Source organism: Mercenaria mercenaria, chromosome 19 (assembly GCF_021730395.1).
Source record: "Mercenaria mercenaria strain notata chromosome 19, MADL_Memer_1, whole genome shotgun sequence".
Lineage (NCBI taxonomy): Eukaryota > Metazoa > Mollusca > Bivalvia > Venerida > Veneridae > Mercenaria > Mercenaria mercenaria.
In genome coordinates, this window is record NC_069379.1 from 35,066,071 (window position 1) to 35,078,097 (window position 12,027).

The 12,027-nt window shown below is 34.8% G+C and overlaps 1 protein-coding gene across 1 annotated transcript in view; it reads left to right on the forward strand.

Annotated features, from left to right (window-relative positions):
• Nucleotides 1–8,123: 8,123 nt before the first annotated feature.
• The window catches only part of LOC123542373 (uncharacterized), a 36,228-nt gene continuing 32,324 nt past the window's right edge, over nucleotides 8,124–12,027 (forward strand). The window contains exon 1 of the mRNA XM_053531827.1: nucleotides 8,124–8,557. Coding sequence (XP_053387802.1) covers nucleotides 8,467–8,557 — 91 coding nt within the window. The 5' untranslated portion in view covers nucleotides 8,124–8,466. The remainder of the gene's footprint in view (nucleotides 8,558–12,027) is intronic.

A 12,027-nucleotide genomic window follows, 5' to 3' on the forward strand; every position in this document is an offset into this window, starting at 1 on the left:
TCATGGCGCGGCTCCAATTTGTATATACTATTTAAAAATACCATATGAAGTTCCCTTACACATAGTTCTGCATTTCCGTTTCCTTCTTCCTTTTTACATAAATCCCTTACAGTTAATAGAAATGCGAATTAAAGTTTTTAGATCCTAAGATAAACAGAATGAGTACCTTGTCGGAAATTGTTTGTTTATTTACACTAAAAGATACCATAATTAATGACTAAACATATTTACTTAACTTCTCAATATAAATTGAGTTATGTTACGTTACGTTCAAAATATTTTAGTTTACAATGGTATTCCCAACGGAAATATTTTAAACAACATAGGGATATTGAAATGCGGAAATCATTAAATTTAAAACTGTCCTGTTTGATAATTTAAGGGAAAAAATGATAGTAAAACTTTCTGCAGAAAAAATTGGTAGTGATAATGGAATGGAACTTGCATCTCAGATTAAGTCGGCAAAATAAGACGTGATTTTGTAGTTATTTGGTATGCAACATAAAACCAGCTGTTGTTTTCCAAATATTCGACCTAAGAATCTTTATTAAACCATTGTCTAGACTAGAAATTCTATATTGGTTCGGCATGACGTTTTTTCATATCTTGTAATCAGTGTGCATTAGTTATGGATGTTGCTAAGCTATTTAAAGAATTTCTATTATTGAGAGGCCAACAGGTCGGGCGAGTTTGTCTGACATTTTAAGCAGAAGAACTCTGGAGGTTAATGGTTATTGTGGTATTGTCATATCTACGGAATCATAGCGGGGACATTGAAACATTTTGTCGTATCTTGTGACCATGAGAAGATATTAACGCAAGGCAAATGCAAATTATTATTCAAAAAGTATTTTCTTTCATCTTATTTTATGGCCACGAGATAAATTAGAAAACAATATTTTTTATAATAAAAAAGCAAAAACTCTTTCGGATTGTCTCGTAGCCACGGGATGAAATATAAACTTCGAATGTCCCCTTTGTGCTTCCGTATTGATCATAAAATCGGGGCATTTTATCATAATAGTGCATTATTAAAAAGGTAACATATAATCATGTATTTATTAAACTAAAAAGTAAGCAACTCGGTGCTATTTATTTCAAGATATCTGCAAAAGCACGTATCTTGACCTTCACCCAAGAATGTTATTTGTTTCTACGTAAAATAAGCCTGCCCATTTTCACATATATATATATATATATATATTTACTGATATAGATTAAAGACTTTTCGCTAAATTGTCAAATACCATTTTAGTAAAAATATCGTTTCCTGGATAAAGTAAAAGAACAAATGTATTGATGACTAAAACATATTCTTCTAGGGCCCATTACTTAAATGATATAATCAGTCACACGGTAACTGTAAAGAGCCGTTGATTCCTCAGATGCTTTAATAAAAAAAACTGAGAAATTTAATACGTTTAATTTCTTTCATAATTTTAGAGCTTCTGATCCAGCCTAGCCAAACCTGATTAGAATCATTTAAAAGGAGTGTGTCATCATATAATTTTGAAAAGAAACGTTTATTTTTGTTTTGTTACCAACCGATCTATCTATTTACATATCTTGTTACCGTGTCCAAAATGTATATTTATAGATACAAAATAATATTAATAATAAATTATGCCGCAGTGACGTTAATGAAAAGGTAAGCTGTAGTACATGGAACTATGATACCTTTAAGAAAAAACAATAAATGTAGAAGTGGTAATATGTTTTCAGTAATTGCTCGCACCATAACACGCAAATTGTTATAATTATAGCAGGAGATCAATAACTAAATGACAGTTAATTTGTCGTATTTATTGTTTTTTGCTAATAATTTTACGACAATTGTGTGTCGTAAAGCGACCTTACCACAGTCGTAAATAGTCATTCGAAACCGGGCGCCATTGAGGTGCAGTTAGTTGTGAACGTGTAAACGTGACCTGTGTAGGGTACCATTTAGGTCGGAAGTGTACTTCAAAATATACATGCACATGTGAAAATATACGTACACGCGCAAATAAGTACATCCGCGTAAAAGTCTACAAGTGAATGTGTAATTATATGTACGCCTACATGTTTACGAGAATATATTTACGCGTTCACGTAATATACATTTACTTTCAACAAAAATGGTACACCATAAACCTGTATGGATATAATACAATTATTAGTGCTTACGTACTAACAATATATTTAATTAATATTTAATTGTAAAAAAACCAACAAAATCAGCTGAAGGTGATTTTTTTATGATATTTGAGAGGCGTTCTCTTGTAATAGTAGCTTGTGACAGATAAATCGAGGAGGACAAACACAGTTCTATTTCTATCATATTTAATCTGTTATTTCACAAATATCAAACAACAGGATAGAACAGATACGTTGCAGAAGGATGATTTGATTAATTACAACATTCAAAATCGTTATACGCCGCATGACTTATTCATTAGGGTCGTACATATCGTCAAAGGGACATATTACGTCTTCGGCGTGTTTTAATTAATTTAAACACGTCATTTAGCTTTATGAATGAAAATATAACCAGTAATTGAACCATTCAGACGTACAGGTACACAGAACGCAGGATGATAGCATATTCGAATTTATGGCGATTCAGGCTTATGAGCTATAAAAAAATCCCACCCCAACATGCCCCTCCCTAAACACGCACAGCAGCGGCTTCAACGTAACTATAGTACACAGAGCTGTGTTTTACCCCTCATGCCCGCCAGCACTTAGGGGAACCGTGTTATCCGTCGACTTGACTCCATGATCCCAAGTGATAAGAAAATATTACACAACTGACTCTTACGCGTAATTGTGTTTTAATCACGCGGAGGACTAGGCTAATAGTCTGACGATTTATGGAATTACGAGCTTATCAGAATTGCTACAGATAAGACATTGTAAATGTTGACAAAGTCATCCTGTGAACCAGACATGTTTGCTGTCTCGTTCCAGGATATCAGTGATTGAAAATGGGACGTAAAGTTTGATTAAGGCGTCATATTGGTTCTCCTTAACCATTTATCAGTTTCAAAACTTCCCATTAAGCCAATATTATCAGACATATTCCAGGCTTCACGATTAATTAATCAGCACGTATCTCTGTATCAGAGAAAGCCAACTGTAATCGAAGAAACAATAAATACTGGTTGTTATTACATACAAATTAATTTTAGCGCGATTGTGATGAAAGAGTGAAGCTTATTAGAACCACTCTCAAGACCATTTCCTGAAAAAAAAAACAAAAAAAAACAAACAACAGTACTGGAGTCATATGAAAAGGTGTGGTCGTCATCCCTCTGGGACTCGAACCCACGACCCCCGGGTTGAGCGGCTGACACGTTAACCATGCCTTGTTTGAGAAAAGAAGGGGCGTAATTATACAAAATTTTAATAGCTCCAGGAGTTCTCTCCCTTGGATTTTTAAGGCATTTTAATATTACTTGTACATTAAGTGGAAAAGATTTTGTTCAGTTTTTTTTATTTGACTCCGTATCTATACACAATTTGAGCCGTGCCATGAGAAAACCAACATAGTGGGTTTGCGACCAGCATGGATCCAGACCAGCCTGCGCATCCGCGCAGTCTGGTCAGGATCCATGCTGTTCGCTAACAGTTTCTCTAATTCCAATAGGCTTTGAAAGCGAACAGCATGGATCCTGACCAGACTGTGCGGATGCGAATGCGCAGGCTGGTCTGGATCCATGCTGGTCGCAAACCCACTATGTTGGTTTTCTCACGGCACGGCTCATTTAGCTTCCTAAGACAAGGATTATAACATTGATCACATTGCTTTTAGTGTGGCTGAAAGTGTTTTCAAAATGAGGATTGTAGAAGGTGATGGATCAGCCCAGTTACACGTTTGTTTCGGACATCAGGTCTGCAGAAGTAGCACTTGGGATTTTACCTGCTATTAAGGCCGAAGATTCATTATATGATCCGAACATTTCCAACACCGCCTCGTCCAGCTTAGGTCAAATCAAAATCAACGCAAAAACTATCCAAAAAACAAAGTTATCAAAAGAAAGAACCCGATTGCAATGGTATCTATTGAGTTAAAGGAATATTAAACAAATAAAATATTAATAATCTGATATAACTGTATTTTATTTACCAGTTTATTTGACACTGGTCACAAATTTCGGACTTTTATAATGAGAAACTATTCTGATTGCATAAAATCTTTGATTAAAATTTAGTACAGTGGAACCTCTCTAATCCGAACTCGTCCGGACCGAAAGAAAAGTTCGGATAAGAGAGGTTTCCGGATCAGAAGGGTTCCAGTATTTTTGCATGCCTGATGTATTTCAAAAATGTGATTCGTAAGATATTGTTATTGTTTCAATAGTCAGCAAAATATTTAAATGGTGATAATTCGTTGCTCACAAAACTTCTGCAATTTAGAACTAGTGTTAAATGGCCTTGCACGATCTCTGACATTCTACCTTTCCCATTTTTTAACGGTTAGTCATCTACAATGTACCTAAAGAATTATATGAGGGCTGTTAAATAAATACTGCGCCGGTTCAAATATCCTTTAAAGTATATTGAGTAAATCTAAAGTTTTAATGCAGTGTATTCGTGTTTAGAGTCTTTTCAACAGTTTTTTTCAGTCATATAAACGACTGTCACTAGATGAGCAGTGTGCACACTGCCCAAATTTATAGTAATACCTGACTGGAATACCACGCCGTAACCATGATGACCAACGCTACTGTGTTGTACGACACATTTTGATGAAAAATATTCAATCCCATTTATCGGTTTCTCTTATAACAAGAGAAAACTTACTCTATTTCACGGGATAACCAATTAATTGTAAAACAGATTTTTTTCCCTACGAGACGGCCTCATATACGCTATTACGGTTCAACCAGGAAGTTACCGTTTGTCGGAACCCCACATCGGATGCCGGGAAGAGAAAATCGAAATTTGACATAGCATAATTAGAGGTTTGTTAGAACAAAGCAGAACAAATGTCTCGTATCTCATTTTAACTTCAATCAATTCGATGTCTTTGCATCTGTTTTTGGAAGTATATATTTTCTATATTAATTTTACCATGTTACGGCTATGACGACTTTTACATCCTTATGCTACTGACATACGCACCTCCACATTCGGAACAGAAGAACAGTTTTGCTAAAGTTTATGATCGAACTCAGCCTCTAACGATGTTGCTTATTGCAGACCTGGGGCGGTCTTCTGCGCATGTCTGGAAGTGATTGCCAAAATTGGAGCGCACGGCAAAAATACGCAAATTATTCGCACGCATTTAGTGTATAATATGTACCATATACTGACTAAAGGTTATAGCTAGTATAACCATGGTTACAAAATATATACATTAAAGATACTTTTCATTCAAATTGCTTGAATCCGGTATATACCGGAGTCTGTATTTTATACAGGCGCTCTAGGGCTGCAGTGAACACAGTCTTCCGCTATTTAAGTGTAACATAAGTATAATGAACTTAAAGTTATGGTTTCTTTCGCATGTGTTATTATTTTCAAATAAATGTATTATTTCGTCTAATCATCTACAAGTTATTAGTTAACCTAGATAATATATATAGGTCCTGAAAATCGACTTAGTGGAACTCTGGTCATCATGAAAGCCAGCTAATTAGATTAAATAGAGCATTCCAAATAAAGCCCACGCTTACAAAGAGAACAAAGGAATCACAGTATGCAATTATTCACTGACTTCAAAACTTATTATCGTCAGCGGATACAGTTATTATTGAATTATTGGATATTACAATACCATAAAGTATCAGTTTATTTTTATCAATAACAGGGAAGGGAATACCACACTATATTGATGATAATGTATACGCAGCGCATTGTGGGTAGATGTAAACGATATGGATCAATTTCATTAATAAAACTGTTGACGAAAAAAAGATAAATTCAGATTTAGTTACTTCTTTCCTGACCGGTTGCAACATGTTTTCAACATTTTGCTGAAAGCCATTTCTGTAGATGCAAACGTTTGTTGAAAGGTATCTCAGCCAGACGCGCTTAGATACTCATTGGAATTGCTTTGACCTTTTGTAAATGGCACTTAAATGTGTTGCACAAAGGAAGACATGAATGATGTCATATCTTTTGCTCTTTATGGCTTATCAAACAAAACACTAAACCCTTCATTAAATGCGTATGATGGTTTGAGTTATACATACTTAATTTTAGTCCCTTAGGCGAAAAAAAAATTGTTTGTTTCCGGTATGCCGACCTACCATAAATTTCTGGCCTGACCCTAAATGTTTTTATGGCCTTGGAGAATATTTTTTTTTAACTTTTTGTCAAAAATTTGCAAAACTGCATTTTTTATGCTTTAAACATGGCCAGTGATGTTAGAAATCAATTTTCTGATGCTCTAAAGGCATAACCCCCTTATTTGTATTCATTTTTTGACACAAAAATAATTTCCGAAAAGTCTCCCTTAACAAAAAAAAAAATCAAAATAAAATTTTTTTTCGACCTACCTACCCTAATTTTTTTGAGCATGTTACCGGAAACAAAGAATTTTTTAGGCCTTAGGGACATTCCAGTTTAGAACATACATTCAGCAGGGCAAAACTATCAGGAATTAGCGGGCACCTACTGAGAACCATGTGCAGGCCGCCTTTTAAAACTGTCCTATAAAAGCACAGAGCAATCTGTTCTTGATATAAAATTCACGAATGCTCCTGAAGCGGAAACGGAAGAACGATAACTCCTGTACGGGAGATTGAAATAAGAGAAGTAATCCGAAATAGCGGTCGCAAGTAGAGCTACTGTTTTTCTCAGACGTCTATGATATATTAAAAAATGCAATGTAGATATTTTCTCTGGAAAAGTATTATTTATTTGATGATAATACAAATGTAGTTAATTTAAATTACCATGGCTTCAGAAGATTTTTCTATCAAGAAAAACGAAACCAAAATATGAAACAATTATACTTGCATTTATTGGTATACGTGACAATTAGTTCATATGAGCAAATTGGACTTTACAGAGTTTCAAATGGTCTCCCTTTTTGTCTTATGTCTAAGATAATAAAATTGTAAGTTGGTCTTATCATTTGGAATCCTCTGACTTTATCAATGTTTTGTCTATGAGATATCTCAGTTCTAAGGTGTGGGATATCTTGCATATTTGTTAAATTAAATGTCTGGAATGTCAGAATTGAGACACTTACATGTTTATAGAGTATGTAACTGAAGGCATTCATGATGACTAATATCCTAGCTTCGTTTACATCATATTGTTACACATAACATAGCGATAACAACAGAGTAATCCAAATAAAAGGACCTAGTATGAACGGGAGATAACTGACCAAAGTCTCCCATTAATGACACCAAAGTAAAATTAGTCAGAATAGCGAAAACATTCTGGATCAATAGATCAAGCTGAAACAAATATTTTATCTGTTTATGTCAGCTTATGTACATAATCCCGGCCCAGACATTGAACATTTCTGAGATGCTCTTAAGTGCCTCCCACCTACCTAAGAGGCTGGTACTAGCTCTTCCCAGAATAGACCGGTGATCTACCGGGAACTTTAAAAAACCAGACTGTCTTTTCGCAAAAAGAGCTTAGCTATGTTAGCCGAAGAGGTCTGTATCTTTGTAGCTAATGGATTGCTCTCTCTCTCTTTGTTTTTGTTGGGTGTGTGGGAGTGAAGCAGGCTTTCTCTTGTCCGTCTGTTAGATTGCCTGTTTCTGGACTCTTAGAGGATGAATTTGGTGCCCTGATTGGCAGCCTTTGTATGTAAAGCGTCTTTGAATGTGTTTATATGAAAATGGTTCTATATAAAGCTGGCACAATATATATTATTATCCTATCAACCATTCAATATTAAGGACACTAGTGTTAATTATCGTGACAGAACTATTGGCCCAATGCATTCAATTTCACCAAGGTACATATTTACACACACGGTATCGCTCAACGATTATTGTATCGCATGGTAAATTTACGATAATATCCAAACATCATCAGTAACCGACCATTATTTATATGTCATCACATCTCATCTACTAAATCTCGCCTACGAGTTCTTTTTCTCACTAGTAACAAATAATCAATGATACTGGAGTTATCGGAAAATGTCACAGAATCTTTTAGCTGATACGGCGCGCTGCCTCTCAGAAACAACGGAATCTCGAGCTGAAACGGTCGCGCTTTATACAACACTGGTATTGGACAATTTTTGAAATAACGGAAAAGCGGAATTTGAATTTGAATATTTTAGTAGAAAGAAAACTTGCAAGCGCTGTTATAGCTGAAGAATTCTTACTTATTAGAAGACAAGGTGTACTAATTTTATGTTAAAGTGGCATTTATTTGCTTTACCTCAATAAAACACTTAAAGTTTCGTTTCGAAGACTTATAAACATATTTTGCGTTCGATTTACATCTTCTGTCAACGGAAGAACAATTATTTGTTTGTACTCGGAAGTAAATACAGGAAGAAAAATGTGCAATTCATTTAACATTTTGCTAGCATGTTTGTGCAGCCTACTGATAGCAGCGGTCCTGTCGGCTCCAGTTTCAAAAGACAACTTCGGTAAATATATTTTTTATTCATTGTCATATGAATATGATACTTTTAAAACAAAGTATTTCCTTGGTAAGTATATTTCATTCTTGTTTAAATATGTGATGGGTAGAATGTAAATAAATAGTTCTTTCATTATGAAACTGTGGCTCGTATGATGATTTTATATTAAAGCCCTGCTCCGCGGCTATTCAAATTGTAGTGTCTGTATGCAACCCATGATTACAATAGGTAACAGTTAACAGCCACGCGCCAAACTTTAAGCACGCAAAACCACAGGTATTTTATATGGAATTTTATATAAAATAGACTCTATTTTGACAGGCATCACTGTTCATAGTCAGGATTTTCATGCTTTTTCAGTGACAATTTCAAGTTAAACGGTAGGACTGGAGCACGTCTTTAAGCAGTTTCGAACACTCCTTTTTGCTCTATAAAGTTAATCAATGATGGTCGGAATTATGTTAAGAATTGTGTCCGCATTTTGAGCCAATTCTCTAGAGACATTTGTCAAAATAATTGGGCCGTTTTCGTGTTTGAAATACGGCTGAAAACTCAGGATCGAAAAAAAAACATACTTTATTATACTTTAGATTTGCGAGTGTTTTTTTTTTACTATCAATGTCAAGTGAACATATTTTCAGGTTTCTCATAAAAAATAACTTGCAATCCACGAAATGTACGTATGTACACGTTTTATGTATTAACTAATATTTATTTTGCGTTAATTTGGAAACATTTTAAACATTTTAGAAAAGCGCTGAACAAGACATAAATATTTTGCAGATTTGTCTGAAAAGAATTATGAAAAATTTCCAAAAGAAATCTTTTAAAACACTGTAAACGTGTAAAAACGTATATTAGATTGCAACAAAAAAGTAACCTATGTTTATGTTCGTCGGTCTTACTTTAAAAAGCATTTCCGAGGCAAATAAAAAAAAAACAAGTCCGCGAATGCGTGTAATTTTGCTCCCGCGCATATTATGTCAAATAAACTTGAGCCTTTGAAATACTTTAAAACTCTTACGAAAGAATGTATTTGAGCCGCACCATGAGAAAACCAACATAGTGCGTTTGCGACCAGCATGGATCTAGACCAGCCTGCGCAGTCTGGTCAGGATCCATGCTGTTCGCTTTCAAAGCCAGTTGCAATCAGAGAAACCTTTAGCGAACAGCATGGATCCTGACCAGACTGCGCGGATGCGCAGGCTGGTCTGGGCCCGTGCTGATCGCAAACGCACTATGTTGGTTTTCCCATGGCGCGGCTCATTTAATCATTTATTTGTGATTCATTTTAACAAGACGATTTTGAAATTCTTCACAGAATTCAATTATTAAACTAAAGAAAGACTGAAAATAAAAACAAAAAAGAATAGAAATAACAACAACAACAACAATAATAATAATAATAATAATAAAAACAACAACAAAAAACGAAGAAACTAGGGTACGGCACTTTATCATTTTACTAAAGACTTTTTTATGGGTTTTCTAATGGGTGACATTAGGTTTTTACATTATATATGACGTCGTAAAATATGGCGAAACATTTTTGTATCTTTAATTTTGTATCTGCAACATAATTATCAAACGTGTGGCATATTATACAGTAACATATTATCAACCAATCGGCTTCATCTGAATTGCAAGCAAACACGGGAAATTATTCTGCCATAAATCTAAAAAAAAGTAGATGGTCTTTTGGAAAGAATTTTTGTTTTTGAAAATAGTTCCGCAACTTGTCTCGGGAGAAAATATAAAAGTGCACAAGCATTCCTTTATTATGTTGTAAAATATGCGATTATAAGCGGTTACTCTCTGTTATTAAATATTGATAAGTCACCTGCGCCTGTTAAGCATAAAAGTATGATGTGCCCAATGCACAAAGGCGGACTCGCCAGCCGTAATGATTTGTTATGTCATCCGGAGTTCGAAGTAACTGATTTTTTCCCCTAATAAGTAATTGATAAAAATAGGGTAAACTAGTCATAGAAGTTCAATTTTGACAAGCAGAAAACAATCGGGTGTATATCAATAACAAAGAGGTTGAACCTAATTAAAATTGCTGCTCAAGTTTTATTCGTCCTGATTTCTGTATTCCGTAGTACATTTATTTATTTATTTATTTTGTTGGGTTTAACGTCGCACCGACACACTTTTAGGTCATATGGCGACTTTCCAGCTTTAATGGTGGAGGAAGACCCCAGGTGCCCCTCCGTGCATACTTTCATCACGAGCGGGCACCTGAGTAGAACCACCGACCTTCCGTAAGCCAGCTGGATGAACGTGAAGAATTCTACGCCCCAAATGAGGTTTCGAACCCACATCGATGAGGGGCGAATGGTTTGAAGTCAACGACTCTAACCACTCGGCCACGGAGGCCCCCATTCCGTAGTACATGTCAGTCGGAACACCCACAAGTACATACATAATAACGATATTTTCCGTGAAAACAAATGCCAGTTTATCAAATGTGGGAGGCCGTCATGTCTCTAACCATCCTATTACACCCACGTTGCGAAAACAATATCCATATTTCACACTTCTGACGACCATTTGCTATATTGGCGCACTGCAGTAGTACACACGTACCATAGAATTTAAATCTTTTTATTTTATATTCTGCATTGAATTGCTAAAAGCTAAATTGCTTAAAATATCATGTCTTCTTAGACTGTATAATTCTTACTATTTGTTTTTTGTTATAACTGTATTTTTATGCATGCATATTAATATCATATCATATCAAATCACCATCCTAGTCTTAATTGTACAAAAATGAACCGATACTTATGAGTTGATCACATCCCGCATAAATAATGTTACAATTTATTAAATAAATTCATAAACGTTCAACTGCATTTATATATCTATATAATTCTAATTCATTTTGCAACGTCGATTTTCTCTGGCTGAAATCGGTCACGTGGTTCTCACATTTTTTCAAATTAATATATGTATCAAACATGGCATGTGATGATTACTTCGAATCACAATGTTCAATAAAAAGTGATACCTAAGTTTGCTGTCTATGTATTGTAAATCATTGCTGCCAACAGGATATCTATGTTTATATTAAGCAAACACACATTGCTTCATTTACGCTGCTTGATTTATACTGTCACAAATTCTATTAAAAATTGATATATGTTTTCTACTCTTTGAGTACTCAGTTTCCGTTTTGGTAATATGAAGTCTGCGGAAGCCCAGATTACAATGAATGCATGTGTCTGGAATTTAAAAATGATAGGTTATGTAAAAGTTTTCAGAGTGACTAAAACAGTAGTCAATGTACCGTACTGTATTGATTTTTTTTTTTTAGTTTAAAAGTTTATCTGCTTTTAAAATCAGTGGATATTGTGGCGGAATTACACAAGCATCCACTGAAAGCTAGAACACCATCCAAACTGAACAAATTTTGCGGTTCCGATATTCTACTAGAAAATATCTCTGTTATCCGGAACCTGGCTATTACGGAA